Source organism: Anolis sagrei, chromosome 3 (genome assembly GCF_037176765.1).
Source record: "Anolis sagrei isolate rAnoSag1 chromosome 3, rAnoSag1.mat, whole genome shotgun sequence".
Lineage (NCBI taxonomy): Eukaryota > Metazoa > Chordata > Lepidosauria > Squamata > Dactyloidae > Anolis > Anolis sagrei.
The window spans coordinates 191,043,065-191,071,005 of NC_090023.1; the positions used below are offsets into that span (position 1 = coordinate 191,043,065).

At 43.0% G+C, this 27,941-nt stretch overlaps 1 protein-coding gene across 2 annotated transcripts in view; it reads right to left on the minus strand.

Annotated features, from left to right (window-relative positions):
- DPYSL4 (dihydropyrimidinase like 4) overlaps positions 1 to 25,506 on the minus strand; it is a 59,699-nt gene extending 34,193 nt beyond the window's left edge. The window contains exon 1 of one of the 2 annotated variants that reach the window (XM_067465781.1): positions 25,015 to 25,506. In XM_067465781.1, the coding sequence (XP_067321882.1) occupies positions 25,015 to 25,332 (318 nt within the window). In that variant the 5' untranslated portion in view covers positions 25,333 to 25,506. Of the gene's footprint in view, positions 1 to 13,601; positions 13,940 to 25,014 lie in introns of those variants that run through there. The other variant, XM_067465782.1, reaches the window with a different exon arrangement.
- Between the last annotated feature and the right edge of the window lie 2,435 nt (positions 25,507 to 27,941).

Here is a 27,941-nt window from a genome sequence, read left to right on the forward strand (position 1 = left end):
AGTCCAAAGGATCACCATAAAGCCACCATCTCCAATTTGCAACCCATGCTTTCCTTTAAAAATGTTTCCTGCTAATATTATAAATAATTATATTTACACCCCAATTGCAGCGGAGCTTTTCTAATACAATTATTTTTAAATTCAACATGTGCCTTAACTTTATTGTACCATGCCACCCAAACCTTAAATCACAGACTCCAAGTACCAAGAATCTTTCATTTCTTCATCCATACTGCAAACATGATTCATAATACAATTTCACATTATGGACTCCCCTTGGCTTTCCTCAGTACTTTGCTTTGAGTTTTCTTCTAGGTTTCTTTGTCTCTCAAACAAATCTAGAAATCACTATTTGTCATAGCACAAAATGTATTACAGTTTTGATAACAGATTTTTTGAAAGAGCTTTGGCAACACACTTTTATCACTGCAATTCTACTTTAAGGGGGTAACTGAACTTTTTCCGTTTTTCCAAATTTCTTTTCATTTTTCCCAAACTTTATCATTGTTATTTTCCAATAATACGTATTTTTTGTAATTATGACTTCCAGATATTTAATCCCCCCTTTTTTCCAGTGTAAAATTTCAAAACACAGTTAATTCATTACTCTCTTTTTCAGTCAGCAATTTTGTTTTGCCAGAATTATTGTAAGCACAGAATATGCTCCAAATAAATTATTTTTTTTCCAGAATAAATAAGATTGCCTCCATTTAATTGCCCTTTGTCCTCAATTCTCAAATTGCCAAGAAAAGGAGTGGCCAATGGCTGCTCTGAAATTCTTCTATACAGTCTTTTTTTAAAAAAAAAATTATTGTTTTACCATAGTCTTCCATACAGTCTTAACTGACAATATAAGCAACATATGAGACAAAATGTAGGCATGTTATTCCATCATCACATTTCTTCTCCTAAATTATTTTTAACATTTTTGCCTGATGAAGCCAATATTGCTCTTTTGTGGATTTTGACATATTATAGACATGTTATTCAAATTAGGTTTAAAACATATACTGAAGTTCTTTTATTTCATGTTTTTAAAGTCTGGAACACAAACAATCAAAATCTATCTCTGTATCTCTATTTTGTTTAGCCAAGTATCACTTAAAAGAAGTCAGGGTTATGGATTTTAACCCTATGCCCAATTAGCCTTCTTAATGTATTTCTGTTGACTCCCATGGTAATATATCATTCTTAATTAAGATGTCCAGAAATACATATGATTCTTGTTCTCAACGCAAGAAGACATCAGTTTCTGATGCAAAGCCTTGGTTGCGACTCCAACCCTACAATGATATATCCAAGGACATCACAAAGAATCAGGCCTACAATCTGTTGAAAGGCAGCTCATTTTGAGCTGACCTTTGCTGTCACTTCCAGGGCCCATAGCAGCTAGGAGGAGATTCGAAGAATGTAGAAATGTGCATCAAATTAATTCCAATAAAAGTCACAGAGCTTAGGAGTCAGAACAAAAAATGGCAAACTATATAGTTTGTCCTTCTCTTACACAAGTGGATATTCCAGACTTTTTCTTTAGTCTCAATTTTTCTTAGAACACTAAACATGTATTATTTATTTATTTATTTATTTATTTATTTATTTATATCCCGCTTTATCTCCTCAAAGGGGACTTTGTACTTTAGTATGAATATTTAAATATTTCATGCTCTTCTTTTCCCAGAGAAGTCAACAATGGAAATGACAGCTTGGGGCATCATGCTACCAGAGGTGTATAATGCTACAGTAGGTTCTCCATTTTTGCAATGTTAGAGGCACAGGACCCCTGTGAAACTGAAAAAATACATTTTAAAAATGGTTTTTTTAGTCCTGAAAGAAGACCCATCTAAGAATTACTAGATCCTTCAGCATATGTTCAACTTCTGTTCATCCTCACTTTCTCTACTAGAGGAAGTAGAATGGGATGGCAAAGTACAATGAGGGCCCTTCTATATTTACCTAAAACATAGGAGGAGGCGGGTTAAAAAGCCCCCACTTCCTCCTGGGTTTCAGTCCCCAATTCCTCCCACAACCCTAGGCTTTCCCCCCACCCACGAACTTGCACAAGTGGGCCTCCCGGCAGCTCAAGCTCCTCCATAGGTCCTCCTGATTCAGAAGGATTGTGCAGAGGAGCCTGCGTATGCCTGCAGACCCCTCTAGTAGGTTTGTGGGGTGAAATGGGGGGGGGGGGTTGCACCCCCCACTCCTTTGGGCTCCAGGAGCCCAAAGAACCAGGAAAGGTGTGGTGATTCACCCCTGGGATCACAACATATGGTCCTGGAAGTCAATCCCCACATGGTCCACACCTGGAAATATTTGGACCTTAGTTTAAGGTCTGGATCCTCCCAGGTGTTTAGTTAATGCAGAGTGAACTGGGGAAAACCCAGTTTTATCTGCATTATTTTGCTTTTACCTGACAAATTCTTTGGACACCTCAAGTATAAGTGAGATAGGCCCCATATTTTGGGCATGTCTGGAAGGGTCCTGAGTCACCAAAATAAATAATGAAAGAAGATCAACCAAAATTGACCACAGAATCATACTAGATGACCTACAAATGCTTAGACAAAGATTCTGTCTAGGAATTTTGAGATCCTCCAGAGCAAACGAAGGTCAACTTCTAATAGATGTTGACCATGATGGGTTCATCCTGGAAGACCTAGAGATTACCAGAGAGAATATTCCTCTAAACATTTGTAGGTCATCTAGTGTGAATCAACATTGGCCAAACTAGTTACATGGGCCCAAAGTCACAATTTGCTCCAGATTCTTATTTATTTATTTATTTATTTGTTTATTTGCTTTATTTGTATACCACCCCTCTCAACCTGGAGGCAACTTGAGGCGGTTTACAGTTACAATGTAAAATACAGTTTAAAACATTACATATAATATAAACCATATAAAAGCAATAAAACAATAAAAACCATAAAGCACAAGTCCTCAGTGTGTCATCACTAAAATCATTTTTCTGTCACATCGTCCAATCGTTCTGTGGATCTCAATTAGTCTATTACACTGTGCCTGCAAATGCCTGCTCAAACAGCCAGGTTTTAACTCTCTTTCGAAATGTTAGGAGGGAGGGGGCCGATATAATATCCCTAGGGAGGGCACTCCATAGCCGAGGGGCCACCGTTCAGAAGGCCCTGTCTCTCGTTCCATCTTGGGGAGAATTTGAAGCAACATATGACTTTGGTTGACACAATTAAAGGCCATGTGTTATTTAGCCACTATCTACCTCATGTAAAATAATAAATTAGGGAGCACAAGGACACAGAACCATGGACATTTCCTCTTACATCATTTTGACTGGGGGGAGGATTTGGCCTGAACTCAAACTGCTCCCCACTGCTACTTTAAAGAATGTACTCTTCAAATGATGTTATTCTTGAAAACCACCTGAAAGCAATTGAAAATGACTAAAGGAGCACCAGTAATCACAATGACATCAGGATGCACACCTTCTTTGCCTGCTTTTTTCCAGCCAGCTGCCAAAACTCAAGGTCTGGAAACCTGTTTGTTAATCCCTATTAAAGCAGAACCACTCAATCAATTGTTGCATGGGGAATCTAATTGCTCTAATGGTCCTAACTCTTGTTGAGATGGATAATAGGATTTAGGCAAAGACTTGTTTTTACATCAAATTGTTTTCTTAATCAATAAAACTGGAGCAAGTAGACAGTGGTCAAAACAAGAAATACAAACTAGAGAAAAAATCCAGGGAGAAAGTCTTCTCCTTCTTTAACACAAAGAGGGTTTTGTATTTATTTACATGTTTCAAACAACAACTTGCAACTGACATTATATTTGACAAGGTAAATACACTTCTGAAATGCATGTGTGAAAACTTCATTATAACTCAGAGTTGATGTGAGACTTAAGGCACATCTGCACTGTAGAATTAATGCAGTTTGGTACTGCTTCAGCTGTCATGGCTTAATGCTGTGGAATCATGACATTTGTAATTTGATGAGGTACCAGCATGATTTGGCAAAGAAGAATAAATATACTGTAAACGACAACTTTCAAGATTCCATATAATTGAGCCATGGCAGCTTAAATGGTATAAAACTGCATTAATTCTACAGTGTAGATGCACCCCTAATCATACTTAGAGAAGGCACACTTAAAACAATGAGACATAAAACCTCAGATGAACTTCAGGCCTCTTAATTTCAGTGGATCGACATTGAGGATGACTAACACTGGAACCATTTCATAAGCTTACATCCAATTGTTAGTCACTCATGGGATCAATGGAACTTATGTTAAGTGTAGATTTACCAAGTTCTCATTGATTTGGTGGATTTAGGCTGTTGTCTAATGCTCTAGCTGTAGACCCATGTAAAATCAATGAGTATCAATGAGAAGAGTTCGGGCCCCGCCTATCTCCGCAATCACATCTCCTTCTATGAACCAGCACGAACTCTAAAATCTTCTGGGGAGGCCCTCCTTTCTCTCCCACCACTGTCACAAGTACGGTTGTTGGGGACGAGAGAGGGGGCCTTCTCGGTGGTGGTCCCCCGCCTCTGGAATGCCCTCCCCAGGGAAATTAGATAGGCCCCATCCCTCACCTCCTTTCGTAAGAGCTTGAAGACCTGGTGGTTTCAACAAGCATTTGAGAATGACTAGTTCTAGCTCAACATTGTTGAATATGGTTTTATTCTTCCTACCAATTACCCAGTTCATTTCCTCTCATAGATCCCGAAAATGAACAGCCATAGACCCTGCTATAGCACTGCACTTAATTACCGGGCCCCCTAGAACTTTTGAGCTTGTGCTAATCTTGGCCCAGCTTTTTAAATTGACTTGAACAGGCAGGATTACTTTTAATATATATGTGTTATGGCAAAGAAAATGCTTATATTGTTTGGTTAATCTTATGGTTATGTTGTTTACTCTGTATTGATGATGTTACTTGGAAACCGCTCTGAGTCCCCCCAGGGAGATAGAGCGGTATATAAATAAATTATTATTATTATTATTATTATTATTATTATTAGGCTACATATTCATCCACGTTTCTTTTAAAATCAGTGGCTCGGGATGGAACTCCTTCTAACTAAGAATGCATCTACACTGCAGAATTAATGCAATTTGACTCTACTGTAAATGCCATTGTTCAATGCTATGAGACTGTGGCATTGTTCAATGCTATGAGATTATTTAACAAGGTCTTTAGACTTTTCTGCCAAAGAGATCTGGTGCATCACCAAGCTACAAATCTTAGGTTTCCAAAGCTTTCAGCAATGGCAATTTAAGTTGCATCAAACTGCATTAATTCTACAGTGTAGAAGCATCCCAAGTTCATGATAGGCTCGCAGCCGTTTTAGGGACTAAAAGACTTTCGCACGTAGCTACAATACAATTGAAACACACTCTAGCTTTGAGTAGCTGGTAGTTCCAGCTAGAGCAGATCGAGGGGATGAATCTATGATGATTCACCCTTGATGCAATAGGCCTACTCTAGGAAGGAGGAACAATTCGATTTAAGCCAATATAACTGTTTCATTGGCGTATCCCTATGCGTAAATCTCCAAAGCTCCCAAATCCACCCCACTTTGTAAGGTCTCATGGGTAAACGACTGTGCAAACTATTCTGTCTGGATAGCAATCCTTCTCCATAACAACTAGGGAATGCCAGATGCAGAACACCATCTTTTATTCAACTCGTTCCTTTCCAGCCTATGTTTCAAGGGCAGGCTTGGTCTGGCTCGCTCACTGCCAAACAATGGGGAATTTGCCTGCGCCCGGCCCCACACATGTCAGAGAGTGGGGGAAGGGGAAAGGAGCCATTCAACCCAAGGCCCACCTCTTAAAGAAATCCTTAAAGAACTCTTCACCCGGTTGCTAGTGGATCTGAAAGACAATAGTATGGAGGGAGGATGGGCGGAGCGAGGCCTTGCCAAACCAGCAAGCATCAATGAATGGGGAACTCATGGGAGAAAGAGGCGGGGAGGAAGGAGCCATTAAAGCATCAGGGACTTTATAGGCTTCCATTAAAACATCAGGGACTTGATAGGCGGGGCACTAGAACAAAGGTTCAGGAGCCAAGATAAAACACAGATATAATAATAATAATAATAATAATAATAATAGAAACGTGCACTGGCATATTATGTGAAAGGCAGCCAAGAATCAACATTGAGGAAAGTCAATAGTAGTAAACTGCTTCAAGTGCAAACAAGAGTGAATACCGTAAAAACACATTCCAGAGCAGAAGAGAAAACTGGCAAAAGAAAGCTCTCCATGGACAGTTCCTGGGAAAACTTGAGAGCCAAATTGACAAAGAAAAATATGGCTGTGGTTCGCAAATGGAACTTTGAAAAAGGAGAAAAAGGAGGGTCTGATTCTGGCAGCCCAAGAACAAGCCATTCAAACCAATGCCATCAAAGCCAGAATTGAAAAGTCAACGACAAATCCCAAATGTAGACTCTTCAAGGAAGCAGATGAAACAATAGATCATATCCTCAGCTGCTGCAAGAAGATCGTGCAGACAGACTATAAGCAGAGGCATAACACCATTGCTCACATGATTCATTGGAACCTGTGCCACAAATACCATCGGCCTGCGACAAAGAACTGGTGGGATCACAAGTCAGAAAAAGTTACAGAAAATGAACATGTCAAACTACTCTGGGACTTCCAAATTCAGACAGACAGAGTTTGGGAGCACAATACTCCTGACGTCACGATCGTGTTAAAAAACAAAGTATGGATCGTTGATGTTGCAATTCCAGGCAACAGCAGGATTGAAGAGCTGGAAAAGCTGACACGATACGAGGATTTAAAGATCGAACTGCAAAGAGTCTGGCACAAACCAGTAAAGGTGGTCCCAATGGTGATTGGCACACTGGGTGCAGTGCCTAAAGTCCCTGGCCTGCACTTAAACACAATCGGTGCTGACAAGATTACCATCCACCAGCTGCAAAAGGCCACCTTACTGTGATCTGGACACATTATTCGCTGATACATCACACAGTCATAGACACTTGGGAAGTGTCCGACGTGTGATCCAATACAAGAGCCAGCAGAGTGATCTTGTTTGCTGTGCACTCATCTTGTTGTGTTTCAAATAATAATATTTTTTTTAATTTATACCCCGCCACCATTTCCCCAAAGGAGACTCGGGGCGGCTAACAGGAGGCCAAGCCCAAAATTACAGTACAGCAAAATAAAATACAAAGAAGCAAAAATACCATCAAAATAAATACATGAAATAACAAAATAAAATAACATGATAGAGAAATAGAATATAGTGGGTGGGCCAAATGTACTAGGAATAAAATTGATAAAACCCTGGATGAGATATTCAGAATGTGTTTCTGAGGGAGGAACACAAAAGGACCAGAACAGAGTTAGGCCTTCATTATGATGGTGTGCACTTGGAACTCAATCCTGAAAGACTTAAGCTTCATTAGGGCTTCATTACACCTAGCAGCAAGGATTCAAAAAATGCTGCTTAGGTCCACACACAAGAGACTTGTATGAACCCCATTTGCTGATCCTTTGCATCTTATCTAAGGGCCCTTACACACAGACCTATACCCCAGAATATCACGGCAGAAAATCCCACATTATCTGCTTTAACTGGGTTATCTGAGTCCATACTTAGATAATGTGGGGTTTTCTGCCGTGATATTCTGGGATATAGAGCTATGTGGAAGTGCCCTTGGATCCCTTCCACACAGCTGAATAAAGTCCCACATATTCTGCTTTAAACAAGAATATATGACAGTGTGGACTCAGATAACCCATTTCAAAGCAGATATAATAATAATAATAATAATAATAATAATAATAATAACAACAACAACAACAATAACAACAACAACAATCTTCAGCTGTTGCAAGAAAATTGCACAGACGGACTACAAACAGAGGCACAACTCTGTGGCCCAGACGATTCACTGGAACTTATGTCACAAGTACCACCTATCAGCAGTAAAGAATTGGTGGGATCATAAACCCGCAAAGGTCGTGGAAAATGAACATGAAAAAATACTGTGAGACTTTCGAATCCAGACTGACAAAGTTTTGGAACACAATACACCAGACATCACGATTGTGGAAAAGAAAACAGTCTGGATTATTGATGTCGCCATACCAGGTGACAGTCGCATGGAGGAAAAACAGGAAAAACTCAGCCGCTATCAAGATTTAAAAATTGAACTGCAAAGGCTCTGGAATAAACCAGTGCAGGTGGTCCCAGTGGTAATTGGCGCACTGGGTGCCGTGCCAAAAGATCTCAGCCGGCATTTGGAAACAATAAACATCGACAAAATCACGATCTGTTAACTGCAAAAGGCCACCTTAGTTGGATCTGCGCGCATCTTTCAAAAATACATCACACAGTCCTAGACGCTTGGGAAGTGTTCAACTTGTGATTTTGTGATATGAAATCCAGCTTATAGATTTCGTTTGCTGTGACATACTGTGCTTTTGTGTCAGTAAAATAATAATAACAACAAAAACTTTATTTATATATCGCTCTATCTCCCTGAAGGGATTCAGGGCGGTTTCCAAGTAACAACACCAGCCCATACAGAGTCACAACATAAGCAAAAATAACAGGAATAACAACATAAAATTATCCCAGTAACACACATATATAAAAGAAATCCTGCCTGTTCTCCATGCCTTTTATTTGTTAGGGCATGGGAAGGAATTTGGGTAGAATACTGTCATAGGCTAACAACAATAGCGGGAATGGGCCTATGGCTGCTCATTTCCAGGGACCTGTCAGAAGAATGGCCAGGGTAATAGATAGGAGGTGCAAAGCTGTATCCGACAATGTCTGGGCTGGGCTAGCAGTGGTCACTCTCAAAGATTTGTTGAAACCACCAGGTCTTCAAGCACTTACGAAAAGAGGGGAGGGGTGGGGCCTGTCTTATTTCCCTTGGAAGGGAGTTCCAGAGGTGGAGGACCATCACCAAGTAGGCCCTCTCTCTCGTCCTCACCAACCGTGCTTGTGACGGTGGTGGAAGCGAGAGGAGGGCTTCCCAAGAAGATCTTAGAGTTAGCGCTGGTTCATAGACAGAGATGTGATCGTGAAGATAGCTGGAGCCCAAACTGTTTAGAGCTTTATAGGTCATTACCTGCATCTTCAATTTGATATTGTGGGATTTTCTGCCTTGATATTCTGGGATATAGGGCTGTGTGGAAAGGCCCTTAGATAACCCAGTTCAAAGCACATATTGTAGGATTTCTGCCTTGACATTCTGGGATATAGGGCTGTGTGGAAGGGTCCACATACTGGATTTAAAAAAAAAACAAGATTCAAAAACAGCACTGGAAAAAGCTATTTGGGAAAACAGATTTCTTCATGTCACATTTCTTTAGGCCCTCACTGATGTGCTGTGGTTCATATTTGATTCAGGTTCCAAACGTTCACTTCATTCACAACCATGATTTTACTGGTATATATATTCATATTTCTGGTAAGAAAGGGGTAACATAATACAGTAGAGTCTTGCTTATCTAACATAAAACGGGCTGGCAAAATGTTGGATAAGCAAAAATGTTGGATAATAAGGAGGGATTAAGGAAAAACATATTAAATGTCAAATTACAGTATGATTTTACCAATTAAGGACCAAAACATCATGTTTTACAACAAATGGACAGAAAAAGCAGTTCGATACACTGCAACGTTATGTAGTAATTACTGTATTTATGAATTTGGCACCACAACTTTGCAATGTATTGAAACCACAGTGGATCCGGATGGGAGGCAGATTACGTTGGATAATACAGAACGTTGGATGAGTGAAGTTTGGATAAGTGAGACTGTACTGTATAATTATTTCAGAGTGAGGCCAAATGTTATTAATGCTGCAATTTTCTTTATGTTCAATATTTATTTCTCACAGAGAAATACATTCAAGGGCCCTTCTACACACCCATATAACCCACAGCCCTTCCACACAACCCTATATCCCAGAATATCAAGGCAGAAAATCCCACAATATCTGAGTGTGGACTTGGATAATCCAGTTCAAAGCAGATATTGTGGGATTTTCTGCCTTGATATTCTGGGATATAGGGCTATGTGGAAGGGCCCTGAGTCCTCACTGCTATATATTCCAGTTCAAAGCAGAAAGTGTGGGATTTTATTTAGCTGTGCGGAAGGGGCCCCAGACAAGTGGAAAGAGGACTTTATTTTAGGAGAATAAGAATGCTTGCTTTGCAGAAATGTAATGCTAATATATTTGCAAACAAACTGTGACTAAGTGGAGATATACAAAGGAGCACCATATGTCGTCCGCATACAGCTGGAGTTACTATCTTTTAGCTATAGTAATTTCTTGACGATTCACTGGGTGCTACTCCTCCCACTTCTGGGAGGGATAGAGGAAAAATATAGGACAAGCTAAAAGGATCAACATAAAATATACATGGAGCTTTCACAAGATGCCATAGGGGAAAGCGCTAGTGTTCCATTTCCATACTAACATTACACTAGAATATATTTTATTTTTTTCTTTTGTTTTTCCATATTTTTTGGTGAGACTTGCCACTTTTAAGAATATCTTGCCACTTTTAAGATGCACCCCTGAGCATGTCTGTCCTTGAATTCAATGCCAGCCTCTGTGGGGTGCTGGAGATCCTGCGTATGATAGAACTCCAGTGGGGAAAAACAAAATAGATGTGCATATGCAGATCAGAATTACAGATCAAAGGCAACAGAGATAACCCAATTCCCACATGAAGCCTTCAATTACACAGGCTTCTACTGAACAGCAGAGGCAATTTGGATGTGCGGCCTTTGAAACATAAATAACAGGTAAGCAGAGCCTTGTTGTCTTGCTGTCATGAACAGACTCCAGCTGAGAAGAAAATTCAGCTTAAACCTTTCAGAAGTTCAACATGGGTTACATTCAGCAAAAGAGCAAATGAAGGCTCTGGATGGGACGCTTTCATCAGTATAAACCTAATATAGTGAGTGCTTGGTATCCACTGGGAGACCCCCGTGGGAACCAAAATCCATGGATGCTCAAGTCCTATTATCCACAACGGCGTAGTAAAATAGTGCCACTTAAATAAAACGAGAAAGGCCCAATCTACACCACCTTACAATATCCAGATTATCTGATTTGAACTGGATTATATGGTAATCGATAATCCAGTTCAAATCAGAAAATATGGATTTTATATGGTAGTATCGATGGGGCCACAATCAAAGTATGCTTTCTGGCTATTTTGTTTGGGGAGTTGATATTTTCAAGCCAGGAATCTGTAGATATGGAGGGAGAACTAAGGCCCCTTCCAAACAGCTGTTTAAAATCCACATTGAACTGGATTATATGGCAGTGCAGACTCAGATAACCCAGGGCCCTTTCCACACAGCCATATTTATTTATTTATTTACGACATTTATATGCCACCCTTCTCACAATATCTGCTTTGAACTGGATTATCTGAGTCCACACTCAGATAATGTGGGATTTTCTGCCTTGATATGCTGAGATAAAGGGCTGAGTGGAAGGGCCCTGAATTATATTATATTCAGGGCCCTTCCACTCAGCCCTTTATCTCAGTATATCAAGGCAGAAAATCCCACATTATCTGAGTGTGGACTCAGATAATCCGGTTCAAAGCAGATATTGTGAGATTTTCTGCCTTGATATTCTGGGATAAAGGGCTGTGAAGAAGGATTCCCAGAATATCAAGGTAGATAATCCACAATATCTGTTACGAACTGGGTTGTCTTGAGTCCACACTGCCATATATTTCGGTTCAATGTGGATTTTATACAGCTGTGTGGAAGGGCCCCCAATTCAAAGCAGATATTGTGAATTATCTGCCTTGATATTCTGGGTTATATGACTGTGTGGAAGGGCTCTAAACTGGCTCCCTGGCATAGTATTCTTTCTCCTATTCTCCTCTTTTAGCTCCCATACTCCTAGATTAAAACAATGGCATTTCAAAACTCATTGTCAACAAAGGCCCCTTTGACACTGCCATGTAATCTATATTGTCAAAGAAGGTGATCCACATAATTTGCTTTGAACTGGGGGCCCTTCCTGACAGGCCCTATATCCCAGTATTTGATCCCTGGTTTCTGCTTTAAACTGGATTATATGACTCTGCACTGCCAGATAATCTGAGATAAACAGAAAACTTGGGATCAGATCCTGGAGTACAATGCCTGTCTGGAAGGGCCTAGGATTATGAGTGTACACCACTGGTTCTCAACCTGGGGTCCCCAGATGTTTTTGGCCTACAACTCCCAGAAACCCTAGCCAGTTTACCAGCTGTTAGGATTTCTAGGAGTTGGAGGCCAAAAACATCTGGGGACCCCAGGTTGAGAACCACTGGTCTACACTGACATATAATGCAGCAGAAGCGATCCATTAAGACACCATAATAACGTCAATGTGTACTTAAAAACATACCGTGATTGCCTGTTATGTTCCAAAATATGAGAAATACTCCAGGAACAGCAGCACTAATTAAGGGCCCTTCCACACAGCCATATAACCCAGAATATCAAGGCAGATAACATGTCCAATATCCACAATATCTGCTTTGAACCGGGCTATCTGAATCCACAGTGCTATATAAACCAGTTCAAAGCAGATAATGTGGGATTTTATAGAGCTGTGTGGAAAGGGCCTATGGGCTTTTCCACATGGCCATATAACCCAGAATATGAAGGCAGAAAATCCCACAATATATGCTTTGAACTGGGTTACATGAGTCCACATTGCCACATATTCCAGTTCAAAGCAGATAATGTGAGATTTTCTGCCTTGGTATTCCAGGATATAGGGCTGTGTGGAAAGGCCCTAGATCTCCCAGGCCCCTTCCACATAGCTGAACAAAATTCCCCATTTTCTGCTTTGAACTGGGTTATATAGCAGTGTGGACTCAGATAACCCGGTTCAAAGCAGATATTGTGGGATTTTCTGCTTTGAGATTCTGGATTATATGATTGTGCGGAAGAGCCCTCCCTATGGCCCTTCTACATAGCCCTATATCCCGGGATATCAAGGCAGAAAATTCCGCAATATCTGCTTTGAGCTGGATTATCTGAGTCCACACTCAGATATGTGAGATCTGCCTTGATATTCTGGGATATAGGGCTGTGTGGAAGGGCCTTTAGTCTTCTAGAAAGGGTTATATAGATATAGATCTCCTAATTTCGAAAAGAGAGGATGGCCACTGCTGTGTGTGTTTTTCCAAAGGGACTCCATCCTCCACACGCCCCCTCCCACCACCTGAGCTGGGCTCAGCCAGGCCTGCGTCCTATTGTTAGCTGCCTGGAACCAAAATAAACCCCACTGGTGCTTAATCGCGTGGAGGAAGAGCCCTGGAAAAGGGGGAATTGGGGGGAGGGGGGAAGGGAGAGAAAGAAAGCCGCCTTCAGTCCCACCTACCCACCCCCTTTTTTGTCCTTTGGGGTACCAAATTGGGAGATCTCTGCTGTGTTTTCTCTATTATTGCACTGCCTTTCCCAAAGCAGATTTGCAGGTGATCCCTTCCATATAGACCTGCCCTTTTGGATCTCGAAGGCGACAGATATCCCATACACAGAGAGACACAGAGACAGACATGCACAGCCCCCCTCCCCCCCCCCGCCCCCCAATAGATAGGCGCCTCACCGTGATCCGAGGGATGTTCTTCTTGCCTTGGTAGGACATCTTTCTCCCCTGCCTGCCTGCCTGCTGAGAAGGAGGAGGAGGGCCAAGGATGCTAGTGTTGCTGGTGGCAGGGAGAGAAAGTGGGGAGGGGGCTTTCTGGGGGTAGGAGAAGCGGCTGGTGCGAGACAAGGGAAGGAAGGGATGGATGGAGGAGGGAGGGAGGGAAGGCGGTGCGTGGGCTTGTTGTGTCGCCGCCGCCGCCACCGCGTGTGCGTGCCTGCCTGCGTGCGTGCGCGCTTCCACGGCTGGCGGATTGATCTGGCGAGGAGGAGAGACCCTCGGAGGCTGAGCTGCCTGATTAGCATTCCGCCCCCGTCAAAGCCCAGCCGGCGGCAGACGCAAACGCAAAGGGGGCCCCAGGCAGCAGGCAAGGAAGCCAAGCAGGCCCATCCAGAGGGGCTTCCCTCTCCTCCCACCCACCCTGCCCAACAAAGGCCAACAAAGGGGTGCAAAGGACCCTCGAGGGGCTCCCTCCTCCCTTGCTTCACTCTCAGGATGGAGAATTGCCACCCCCAACTTTTTGAGTTCCCTGTACTGGACCCTGCCTTGGATCAACTAGGACCCCTCCCACACAGCCATATCAAATCTACATTGAGTGGATCTAGATGATTTTCATTCACTGGACCAAATCTGACACAAATACCCAATACATCCAAATTTGAATACTGGCAAGCCCTTATTTCTCATGCCAGTAAGGTAATGCTCAAGATCCTGCAATGAAGACTCCAGCAATACATGGAGCGAGAGTTGCCAGATGTGCAAGCTGGGTTTAGAAAAGGCAGAGGAACGAGAGACCAGATTGCCAATATCCGCTGGATAATGGAGAAAGGCAGGGAGTTTCAGAAAAACATCTACTTCTGCTTCATTGACTATTCTAAAGCCTTTGACTGTGTGGATCATAATAAATTGTGGCAAGTTCTTGGTGGGATGGGCATCCCAAGCCACCTTGTCTCTCTCCTGAGGAATCTGTACAAGGACCAAGTCGCAACAGTAAGAACTGACCACGGAACAACAGACTGGTTCAAGATTGGGAAAGGCGTACGGCAAGGCTGCATCCTCTCACCCAACCTTTTTAACTTGTATGCAGAACACATCATGCGATGTGCGGGGTTTGATGAATGCAAAGTTGGGGTGGAAATTGCTGGAAGAAACATTAACAACCTCAGATATGCAGATGACACCACTCTGATGGCCGAAAGCGAGGAGGAGCTGAGGAGCCTTCTAACCAAGGTGCAAGAAGAAAGCGCAAAAGCCGGGTTGCAGCTAAACATTAAAAAAACCAAGATTACGGCAACAAGAATGATTGACAACTGGAAAATAGAGGGAGAAAATGTGGAGGCTGTGACAGACTTTGTATTTCTAGGCGCAAAGATTACTGCAGATGCAGACTGTGGCCAGGAAATCAGAAGACGCTTACTTCTTGGGAGGAGTCTCGATAAAATGTCCAGTCTCGATAAAATAGTAAAGAGTAGAGACATCAGACTGGCAACAAAGATCCGCCTAGTCAAAGCCATGGTATTCCCTGTAGTAACCTACGGATGTGAGAGCTGGACCTTAGGGAAGGCTGAGCAAAGGAAGATCGGTGCTTTTGAACTGTGGTGCTGGAGGAAAGTTCTGAGAGTGCCTTGGACTGCGAGAAGATCCAACCAGTCCATCCTCCAGGAAATAAAGCCCGACTGCTCATTGGAAAGAAGGATACTAGAGACAAAGTTGAAGTACTTTGGCCACATCATGAGGAGACAGCAAAGCCTAGAGAAGACAATTATGCTGGGGAAACTGGAAGGCAAAAGGAAGAGGGGCCGACCAAGGGCAAGGTGGATGGATGGCATCCTTGAAGTGACTGGACTGACCTTGAAGGAGCTGGGGGTGGTGACGGCCGACAGGGAGCTCTGGCATGGGCTGGTCCACGAAGAGTTGGAGACGACTGAACGAATGAACAACAGTGCAAATTTATTTATTTATTTGTATTGTCGAAGGCTTTCATGGCTGGAATCACTAGGTTCTTGTGGGTTTTTTCGGGCTATAGAGCCATGTTCTAGAGGCATTTCTCCTGACGTTTCGCCTGCATCTATGGCAAGCATCCTGAGAGGTTGAGAAGACCTTCTCAACCTCTGAGGATGCTTGCCATAGATGCAGGCGAAACGTCAGGAGAAATGCCTCTAGAACATGGCTCTATAGCCCGAAAAAACCCACAAGAACCTATTTATTTATTTATTTATTTATCGTATCAGTGCAACCAGTCGATTGTATTACATTTCTAACAGAACAAAGCAAAAAACAAAACAAAACAAAAAAAACAGACAAAATACGAAAATTGTGAGTTTGGTAGTTGATTAAATGTCCTTTGACCAGTATCTGGCCGCTTGGAGTGCTTCTGGTGTTGCTGCAAAGAGGTCCTCCATGGTGCATGTGGCAGGGCTCAGGTTGCATTGCAGCAGGTGGTCAGTGGTTTGCTCTTCTCCACACTCACATGTCAAGGATTCCACTTTGTAGCCCCATTTCTGAAGGTTGGCTCTGCATCTCGTGGTGCCAGAGCGCAGTCTGTTCAGCGCCTTTCAAGTCACCCAGTCCTCTGTGTGCCTAGGGGGGAGTCTCTCATTTGGCATCAGCCATTGGTTGGGGTTCTGGGTTTGAGCCTGCCACTTTTGGACTCTCGCTTGCTGAGGTGTTCCGGCGAGTGTCTCTGTAGATTTTAGAAAACTATTTCTAGATTTAAGTAATTGACGTGCTGGCTGATACCCAAACAAGGGATGAACTGGAGATGTCTCTGCCTTGGTCCTTTCACTATTGGCTGCTACTTCCCGGTGAATGTCAGGTGGTGCAATACCGGCTAAGCAGTGTAATTTCTCCAGCGGTGTAGGGCGCAGGCACCCCGTGATAATGCGGCATGTCTCATTAAGAGCCACATCCACTGTTTTAGTGTGGTGAGATGTGTTCCACACTGGGCATGTATACTCAGCAGCAGAATAGCACAGCGCAAGGGCAGATGTCTTCAGAGCTCGGGATGCTTCTCTGTTCTTCAGATGAAAGGCACATGTCTGTGTTTTAGATGGGTTGGGATCAGTTGGTTTTCCCTGTAATAGGCAATAAGAGCACCTAGAGCTTCGGAGAGCTTCTGTTCTACCATCTCAAAGCTCCCTGCTTCAGTGGTGATGGCACGATCATCAGCATAGATGAAACTCTCTGTCCCTTCTGGCAGTGGCTGGTCATTTGTGTAGATGTTGAACATGGATGGAGCAAGCATGCTCCCCTGAGGCAGGCCGTTCTTCTGTTTCCACCATCTGCTTCTCTGGCGCTGGAACTCAACAAAAAAGCTTCTGTTTTGTAGCAGGTTTCCTATGAGACGGGTGAGGTGGAAGTCCTTTGTGGTATTATACATTTTTCTCAGGAGGAGGCGGTGGTTCACAGTATCATAGGCTGCTGACAGGTCTATGGAAACAGCTCTTGTGATCTGCTGCCTTTCAAAACCATCTTCTCTGTGCTGAGTCAGGTTCAACACTTGCGATGTGCAGCTTTTGCCTTTTCTGAAGCCATCTTGCTGTGGGATCAGACATGGGTCTATTTTTTCCGTAATTCTATGCAAAATAAGTCTCTCCAGAACTTTGTAGAGGTGGCACAGCAGGGAGATTGGTCTGTAGCTTTTTGGGTCATTGCGGTCTTTGCCTGGCTTCAGGATGGCGATGACTCTTGCTTTCCTCCAGATTTTGGGGATCTGACAGGATGCAGTGCAGATAAATGTAGTGCAATTAAAAAACATTTAAAAACAATAAAATAATTAAAATGAAGAACAATTTTAACAAATATAAACTTATTAGTATTTCAGGGGGAAGTGTGAGCCTGCTTTTGGCTGATGAGATAGGATTGTTGTTGTGTCCTTTCAGGTCGTTTCAGACTTAGCTTGACCCCGAGTGAGGGCTGGGTAAATTACCTTGGAGGGCCGTATCTGGCCCCCGTACCTTGGTTTGAGGACCCCTGATCTAATCTATCTATCTAGATCAGGGGTCCTCAAACTTTTTAAACAGAGGGCCAGGTCACAGTCCCTCAAATTATTGGAGGGCCTGATTATATATATATATATATTTAAAAAAGAATGAATTCTTATGCACACTGCACATATCTTATCTGTAGTGTAAAAAACACTTTAAAACAATACAATAATTAAAATGAAGAACAATTTTAACAAATATAAACTCAATGGGAAGTGTGGACCCGATTTTGGCTGATGAGATAGGATTGTTGTTGTTGTGTGCTTTCAAGTCGTTTCAGACTTAGGTTGACCCTGAGTGAGGGCCGCGTAAATTACCTTGGAGGGCCATATCCGGCCCCCGGGCCTTAGTTTGAGGACCCCTGATCTAATCTATCTATCTAGAGGATTGCTGGGAGTTTCAGTCCAGGAATAAGAAAGTGGAAATATGCACGGATTGGGATGCTCTCAAAGAAATCCAAGGAGAAGAAAGCTTGCAGCTTGGAAGCAGTGCATTTGGATCCTCCTCCTCTCCTAAAAGGCCTGGCCTAGGGGAAGATTAGTCTGGAAGAGAGTGTGGATATGCTATTTTGTGTCTTGTTTGCCAGAGGGAGTTGTTTTTGCACATGCGCTGTAACGTCTTTTTGTTTTTTTTGGCCTTTTAAGTCCCTCCCGCTGTGTTTTTCAGAGTTTGTATGAGTGATGGCCACTCGTTGGCCTGTTAGGTGTGTCCAAATTTGGTGTCAATTCGTCCAGTGGTTTTTGAGTTATATTAATTCCACAAATGAACATTACATTTTTATTTATATAGACTGTATTTTTACCCCACTTTTTTGGAAAGAGCCCTGGTAGCGCAGTGGGTTAAACCCCTGTGCCGGCAGAACTCAAGACCGACAGGTCGCAGGTTCGAATCCGGGGAGAAGCGGATGAGCTCCCTCTATCAGCTCCAGCTCCTCATACGGGGACATGACAGAAGCCTCCACAAGGATGATAAAAACATCAAATTACAATAACATGATTTTTGTTTCTGGGTTATAAAGGTCATTTCCTAATTGGTTCTATCATAAAAATATGGAAAAGGTTTATTAAACTGCAATATCTTTGTTTTTGAACTGCTGGGTTGGCAGAAGCTGGGGCTAACAGTGGGAGCTCACCCTGCTCCTTGGATTTGAAACTGCAACCTTTCAGTCAACAAGTTCAGCAGCTCAGCGGTTAAACCCACTGCTCCAACGGGGACTCCCTGTGATTACTATAGGTCAATGCTATGGAATGCTGGGAGTTTTAGCTTTACAACCTTAATCTCAGCCTTCTTTGCTAGGCTCTCATAAACTGCAGTTCCCATGATTCCATAGCATTGAACCATAGTAGCTCAAGTGGTGTCATGCTGTCTTAATTAAACTGGTGTTCCCCCTCCCAAGATTAATCTGAGTCTATTTGAAGGCACATAACCACCACTGCCCTTCAGTCAAATATTGTTGGATGATTTCACCTATTTATAAAGATCAATGCAATTTATGAGTTTTTTTCTAAAGATTTTTTTTGTCTCGGTCCCGAAGAAAAATAGTTCCAGACAGGTTCTCTTTCCTGCCAAATTGTATCACAAATAGGCAATACGTTGATTATAACCCATGGTCCTGTTCTATTTTCTGAGTGGAGGCCACCAGAGGGTGCTACAAGGAGAAGGATAGTCCATTTTATGCAAGGGAAGAGTTGAAGGAGGAAAACCACTTCCTCTATTTTCGCTGGTTATTTCCCCTCCCCCTTTCCCATTTCATAAACGAAGGTTGTTTCTACGATGGGTACTTGGCTGGGGGGGAATAACAGAATAAGGGGGAAATGGATTTCCTCCTTCAACCCACCCTCCACATCTGAAAAATAGACTATCCTTCTCTCTCTAGCTCCCCCTTGTGGTCTCCACCTGGATAATTGAACAATACCCTATCTATCCATTTATCTATATAAATAAAAATGTAATGTTCGTTGTTGTAGGTTTTTCCAGGCTATATGGCCATGTTCTAGAGGCATTTTCTCCTGATGTTTCGCCTGCATCTATGGCAAGCATCCTCAGAGGTAGTGAGGTCTGTTGGAAGTAGGAAAATGGGTTTAATATATCTGTGGAATGACCAGGGTGGGACAAACCCAACACACCTCACTACCTCTGAGGATGCTTGCCATAGATGCAGGCGAAACGTCAGGAGAAAATGCCTCTAGAACATGGCCATATAGCCCGGAAAAACTTACAACAAGCCAGTGATTCCAGCCACGAAAGCCTTTGACAATACAAAATGTAATGTTCATTTGTGGGATTAACATAACTTAAAAACCACTGGACGAATTAACACCAAATTTGGACACAATACACCTATTAGGCCAACGAGTGGCCATCACTCATTAAACTCTGAAAAACACAACAGAACGGACTTAAAAAGCCAAAAAAACAAAAAAAAATTGCAATGCACGCACAAAACCACATATATACAAATATACACATATATACACACACGAAATACATATACACAGACTGGACTACAGCAACATGTGGCAGGGGATAGCTAGTCCACAATAAAAGAGCAACTCTAATATTCTGATGTGGAACAATAATTTTGTGTGGATTTCTTTCCTTGGCAACAGTTACAACTATTTGATGAAACCTTGAACCCACAGAATCCAAAGGGAATCATGTTTTTAATGTGCTCTTGTCACCCTTGAAAGCACTAAAGCATCTCTTTTCACAAAGGAAGCCACCTGCATTTGATCCCCATTGGAGTGTGCGTGTGAGGGGAGGGGGAAAGGAGGACCCAAGTTCCACTGTGCACATTCACTGGCTGCTTCTCAAAGTCACCCAATTCAGTACAGCAATATAAATACCTGAGAGTGCACCTACGCTGTAGAATGAATGCAGTCTACATTTAGACTGTATTCTAAGTGCTATGGCTAAAAGCTATGGAATCTGAGGAACTATAGTTTGCTGAGGAACTCACATTCAGACATATAAAGCTTGTCAATCTACAACAACCATGATCCCATAGCTACGGCAGTTAAAGCAGGGTCAAACTGCGTTCATTCTACAGTGTAGATGTGTCTTCCATGCACCTGTCTGTTTCAGATGATCTCATAATTTTCGGATGGATGCTTTGGCCAATTCCTTCCTCTGAAATACAGATCAAAGCAACCGATCTTCTTTGGCACTCTCCTATCCAACTACTTCAACACACTAGAGAATGAATCCACTTTAAATCTGGTTTTGTCTCCTGCAGAATTATGGGGTTTGTCATTTAGTGAGGCTGTTAAAGGCTCCTCCCTAAACTACAAATCCCAAAATTCTGCAGGAGGCAGCAACCAGATTTAAAGTGAATTCATTCTCTAGTATGATGAGGCCACAAGTGCTGACCCTCCTTAGCTTTGAAGATCGGACAGAAATCTGTTTACTTTGCAGGGATTTATTTAGCCCTTTACCCATAGGACAGTGGTTCTTAACCTGTGGACTGCTGACCACCAGTGGACTGCGATAACAAAAATCTGGTCCGTGAGCCTCCTTCTTTATTTTATTTTATTTTATTTCCACTCCTGTTGCACTGCCTACCACTCCTTCGCTGTAGCTGACCATGACATATGTTCTATATCAGAAAGTAGAGCTGATGTAGTCTATCCAATGCAATTTTATGAATCGGCACCCAAAACCGAATCTAAAGTTGACCAAAAACTGATTTGTGACTCTTTTGGTACTAATATTGAAGTGGTCCCTTGTCAAGTATTCCCTGGTCAAAGTGGTCCCTGGTCAAAAAAAGATTGGGAACCACTGCTGTAGGATATACACAGCCACACTAATATAGCACCAAAGCCAGCAAATGGAGCTCACCTTTGAGGCAGAGAAAGACATGGCCACATGTGGTGGATTAGCAAGAACCACTGGAAAACTAGATCTCCTCAATGTCCACGTTTACAGAGAAGACACCACTGCAAATCCTTCACAACTATTGTGTTCACATTCCCTTGCCTCCCCCTTTACTACCCAAAGTTGTCCAAGAACTTTTAATAGACACGAGGCCCTTGGAGGTCTCTTCCAACTGTAGGATTCTAGGATTCAGTGGCTGATTCTGCACTCCCATACAATGTAGTTTGAACTGCTTTGGATGGTGAGCATAGAACCATATAATGCATTGTATGGCATGTAGAAAAAGACATTTGTCTCAGGAGGCTAAATGACACCCTTGCCTGCCCCCATTGTTTTCCCTTAAAAACCTCCTTAAGTCCCAATACACCCACTACCCCAAGGAGTGATTTTGTCATTTTGGGATTTGTAGTTGCTGGGATTTACATTTAACCTGCAATCAAAGAGCATTCTGAACCCCACCAATGATGGAATTGAACCAAACATGGCACATAGGACTCCCACAACCAACAGAAAATTCTGGGAGGGTTTGGTGGGCATTGGCCATGAGTTTGGGAGTTGTAGTTCATCTACACCCAGAGAGTACTGGGAACTCAAACAATGATGGATCGGGACTAAACTTGTCAAGAGTACTCCATATGCCCAAATGGAGTTTGAGGAAAATAGACCTTGACATTTTGGAGTTGTATTTCTAGGATTTATAGTTCACCAACAATCAAAGCACATTCTGAACCCCATCAATGATATAATGGGGTAAACTTCCCACACAGAATCCCCATGACCAACAGAAAATATTGTGTTTTCTAGTGGTCTTTGGTGACCCCTCTGACACCCCGTCATGATCGCCCAGGGGTTCTGACCCACAACTTGAGAAATGCTGCCTTAAGGCCATCCAGTTCAACTCCCTTCAGCAGGACAAGAAAACATAATCAAAGCTCTCCTGACAAAGAGTCATCCAGCCATAGATATAGATAGATATGATCCACACACACACACACACATGTATTTGATAGATATAGTATCATAGATTTAAAAGGGACTCCTAAAGAAGGACAACTATATGTTGCATGTTCCAGAGTAAACAAACCAGACAATCTCCACATCACCACTGACAAAGAAAAAACAAAAAATACTCTTTACGCACAAGCATAAAGAAATTACATATATGAGAAACCAACACTTTCTCATTACTTTATTTTCCAGATCACTTGCCACAGCAATGCCCGGCAGGGGACAGCTAGTATACAATAAAATCTATATAAATAAAAATGTAATGTTCGTTTGTGGGGTTAACATAACTCAAAAACCACTGGACGAATTGACACCAAATTTGGCCACAAGACACCTACTAATCCAAGGAGTGACCATCACTAAAAAAAATGATTTTGTCATTTGGGAGTTGTAGTTGCTGGGATTTATAGCTCACCTACAATCAAGGAGCATTCTGAACTCCAACAATGATGGAATTGAACCAAATGTGGTACACAGGACTCCCATGACCAACAAAAAATACTAGAAGGGTTTGGTGGGCATTGACCTTGAGTTTAGGAGTTGTAGTTCACCTACATCCAGATAGCACTGTGGACTGAAACAATGATGGATCTGGACCAAACTTGGCACGAATATTCCATATGCCCAAATATGAACACAGATGGAGTTTGTGGGAAATAGACCTTGACATTTGGGAGTTGTAGTTACTGGGATTTATAGTTCCCCTACAATCAAAGAGCATGCTAAACTCCACCAATGACAATACTGGGGCAAACTTCCCAAACAGAACCCCCATACTTAAGGCCATCCAGCCCAACTCCCTTCACCCGGGCAAGAAAACATAATCAAAGCCATCCTGACAAAGAGTCATCCAGCCATAGATATAGATAGATATATATGATTCACACAGAGAGAGATATAGTATCATAGATTTGAAAGGGACTCCTAAAGAAGGACAACTATATGTTGCATGTTCCAGAGAAGGCAAATCAGACAATCTCCACATCAACACTGACAAAGAAACAGCAAGAAATACTGTTTACTCACAAGTATAAAGACATTACATATATTAGAAACCAACACTTTCTCATTACTTTATTTTCCAGATCACCTGCCACAGCAATGCCCAGCAGGGGACAGCTAGTATACAATAAAATATTAAATATAAAGGAATAAAATAAAATTGAATAGAATATACAATCACATATGAAAAATGTCAAGTAAAAAGTAAAATAACAAAATAAAAATATATAGAATAAGTAGCCATCCCCTGCCACATGTTGCTGTGGCCCACATGGGGGTTCTGGGTGGAAGGTTTGGCCCAATTCTGTCATGGGTGAGGTTCCGAATGCTCTGTGATTGTAGGTGAACGATAAATCCCAGCAACTACAACTCCCAAATGTCAAATTTCTATTTTCTCCAAAGTCCACCAGTATTCACTTTAGGGCATATTGAGTATTTGTGAAGAGTTTGGTCCAGATCCATCATTGTTTGTGTCCACAGTGATCTCTGGATGTAGGTGAACTACAACTCCAAAACCAAAGGACATTGCCCACTAAACCCATCCAGTATTTTCTGTTGGTCATGGGAGTTCTGTGTGCCAAGTTTGGTTCAATTCCATCAGAATGCTCTTTGGTTGTAGGTAAACTATAAATCCCAGCAACTACAACTCCCAAATATCAAAATTCTATTTTCTCCAAACTCCACCAGTGTTCACTTTGGGGCATATTGAGTATTTGTTTAGAGTTTGGTCCAGATCCAGGCATGTAGCCAGGGGAGGGGGGGGGGGGGCTTGGGGGGCTTCACCCCCCCCCCCCGAAATTCTCATGATGATCCGCGAAAAGGCCTTACTAGTGCATTATTTAAACTGTTATGTTTATTCATATCATGATCTCATCACCATACTCAATATAGCCCATATGCATGGGGGTATTGGGGTAATGATGCAAAAGATTTGCTAGGGTAGACCTTCTTTCACTCAGACTCAGCCCCCCTGAAACAAACTCACCCCCCCCCCAAAAAAACAAACTCAGCCCCCCCCCCCAAATCGAAATCCTGGCTACAGGCCTGTCCAGATCCATCATTGTTTGTGTCCACAGTGATCTCTGGATGTAGGTGAACTACAACTCCAAAACCAAAGGATGTTGCCCACTAAACCCATCCAGTATTTTCTGTTGGTCGTGGGAGTTCTGTATGCCAAGTTTGGTTCAATTCTATCGATTGTGGGGTTCAGAATGCTCTTTGATTGTAGATAAACTATAACCCCCAGCAACTACAACTCCCAAATGAAAAAATCAATTTATTTGAGTGAAGGACATACATTGGGTTGTTAGGTGTCTTGTGTCCAAATTTGGTGTCAATTCGCCCTGTGGTTTTTGAGTTCTGTTAATCCCACAAACGAACATTACATTTTTATTGATATAGATAGGCAATGAAATAGTCACCATCCAGGCCAAGAAGAGGGCCAGGTGGGACACAGAGTAACGGGAGTAACTTTTCCTCCAATGGGGTGGCTGCTTCCCTCTTACCTGCGTGCAGCCATTGGGCAGCGGGTCGGCTCCTCCGGAGGGAGGCGGGCGCAGAGGGGCCGCGCTGCGAGGCGGGCTGCTTCTCCGGCTGCTTCCCTCGGAGCCGGGGCTGGACCGGGGCCGGCTGGGCGTGGGGCTGCCCCTCTTCCCGTTACCGTTGAGCGACTCGAAGTCCAGCGTCTTGTTCTCGAAGGCGCCCTCCACGCTGCAGAACATGCCGCCGTACTTCTGCCGGGGTTTGGGGCTGCCGGCGCCCAGGGCGGCGAAGCAATCGGGCAGCGGGTCCTCTCTCTTCTTGGGCTCCTGCCTCTCTTCCATGGCCGGGAAGTGTGTGGGTCTCTCTCTCTGTGTGTGTGATGTGCTGGCTGCCCTCGTTACAGAGAGACTCCCCTTCCAGGCAGGTGAGCGCCTGCCATTGGCAGCCTGCCGGGCGGAGGAGCTGTCCAGCGTCTGTGGTGCTGAAAGCGCCTGGCAGCGCGTCCAAAGGAGAGCCAGCCCAGCCCACCCACGGGGGAGAGAGAGGGGGTTGGGTGGGAGAAAGAGAGACCCCATCCCTCCCTCCATCCCTCCCTCCTGTCACTTCAGCACACACGCCAAGGGAGAGGCAGTCACTTCCGTGGACTTGTTGGGTTTCCACCCAAAGAGGGAGAAACGCAGTGACAGGTCCTACAGCAGACATTAGAGGCAGGCAGTCCCCAGGTCAGGTAGATTTGCTCTGAAGTTGAATTTATTTATTTACTTACTTATGGCTTTTGTAGCCCACCTTTCTCATCTTTGAGGCGACTCAAGGCAGCTCACAGAAATAGCAATTTTAGTGCCATCTATACCAAGAAAACTGATCTGTTTCAAGTGTTGAAAGATGATGCTGTCAAGGTGATGCATGCCATATTCCAGCAAATATGGAAAACACAAGAATGTCCATTGTATTGTCGAAGGCTTTCATGGCTGGAATCACTAGGTTCTTGTGGATTTTTTCGGGCTATAGAGCCATGTTCTAGAGGCATTTCTCCTGACGTTTCGCCTGCATCTATGGCAAACATCCTCAGAGGTTGTGACCTCACAACCTCTGAGGATGCTTGCCATAGATGCAGGCGAAACGTCAGGAGAAATGCCTCTAGAACATGGCTCTATAGCCTGAAAAAATCCACAAGAACCTAATGGCCATCGTTGTTCTGAAGTTGAATTTACTTACTTACTTACGTATGGCATTTGTAGCCCACCTTTCTCAGCCTCAAGGCAGCTCACAGAAATAGCAGTTTTAGTGCCAGCTATATCAATAAAACTGAACTATTTAAAATCTTGAAAGACAATGCTGTCAAGGTGATGCATGCTCAGGCCTGTAGCGAGGGGGAGGAGGGGTTATGGGTTCAACCCCCCCCCCCCCCGAAATGTTTCAGATTTTTTTAAAAAACCTGGTTTACTCATGAATTTTAACTGGTTAACCAAATCCCCATGCTAAGTCTATGAGATGCAAAAAAATCAAGAGTCCCTCCAGAACTTCAAGCACTATCTCAAGCAAATATTGGCAATTTATTCACATTACTTGCAGCAATAGCTGATGTAGTTGTTTTGGTACAGCTGTACCAGGAGCTCCAACTTTATTTGCTTTGTATTAAATGTTTGCTTGCAGTCCTAGGTTTCACAGACTCTGCAGATAGGTGGCTTTTTTGGTTGCAGTCATAGGGCAAGTCACCTGTCCATCATTGTTAAGTTTTGGTCCCGCCCCTTGCTCAGGGCAATTGGGAAGGGAGCTATTTTTAGTTAGTCTCAGCAAGGTAAGCTTATGTATAGGATGTGTACAAGCTTGCCCTGTACAAAAGCTTCAACCCTTAAGACCTTCTGGGGGAGAAAGGTCTTAAGAGTCTCCAAAGAATTTCCAGGAAAACAGCCCTAAAGACCAAAGAACTCCAGCTGGAGAACATCTGCTGCCTTGCTGGTAGGTCCACTCGGCGTTCGAGACGCAGTTCGACCCGGTAGCGGAGCCCACATCAGTAAGGGTTAGATTACAGTCAGCCTGGGAGAAGTTAAAAAGGAGATTTTCCTTTAAAGAAGAAGTTATTGAAGACAGTTGTCTGTTCTTCGTGGGCAAGATTAGGAATTCACCAGTTGCCTAAAAGCTTGGAATCATTTGCTTAACTTTACTGAAGACAAGAGAAGTTTCTGTTTGATTGTTCATTAATAAAAGACTTTGTTGTACTTCTCAAGCCATCTAAAGACTGTTTGTGGTGGAAACCTCTGAGAACTTCTCTTTAGGCCTCCTGGCTTCCCACTGGGCAAAGGTTGCACATCCTGTTCTAAAGACAATTATTTACAGGCCCAGCGCGCGACAGAACAGTAGTGATGTAACCAAGTTGGGGGTGTGTGTGTGTGTGTGTTGAATGCTCTCATTAAGGAGGCCAGACTTGGTGGAGGTGGTTGACAAGGGCGGAGCTGCAGGCTATTGAAGGCTGCTCTGCCCCCTGCTGTGCTCTTTGCTTCAGCGTGAGCTAGGAGGCAGGTTTCAACACCACCACCCCATGAAATTTTCAACAACACCCCCCCCCCCGAAAATTTCAACCCCTCCCGAATTTTTTTTCTGGCTATGGCCCTGTGCATGCTATATGCCAGCAAATATGGAAAACACAAGAATGGCCATCAGACTGGAAAAAAAATCAACTTATATCTCCATACGAAAAAGGGAAACGCTAAAGACTGCTCAAACTTTCTTACAGTGGCTCTTATTTCTCATGCCTGTAAGGTAATGCTCAAGATCAGGGGTCCCCAAACTTTTTAAATGGGGCCAGGTCACAGTCCCTCAAACAACTGGAGGGCCGGATTATAATTTGAAAAAAGCATGAATGTCCTATGTACACTTCATGTATCTTATTTGTAGTGCAAAAAACACTTAAAAACAATACAATAATTAAAATGAAGAACAATTTTAACAA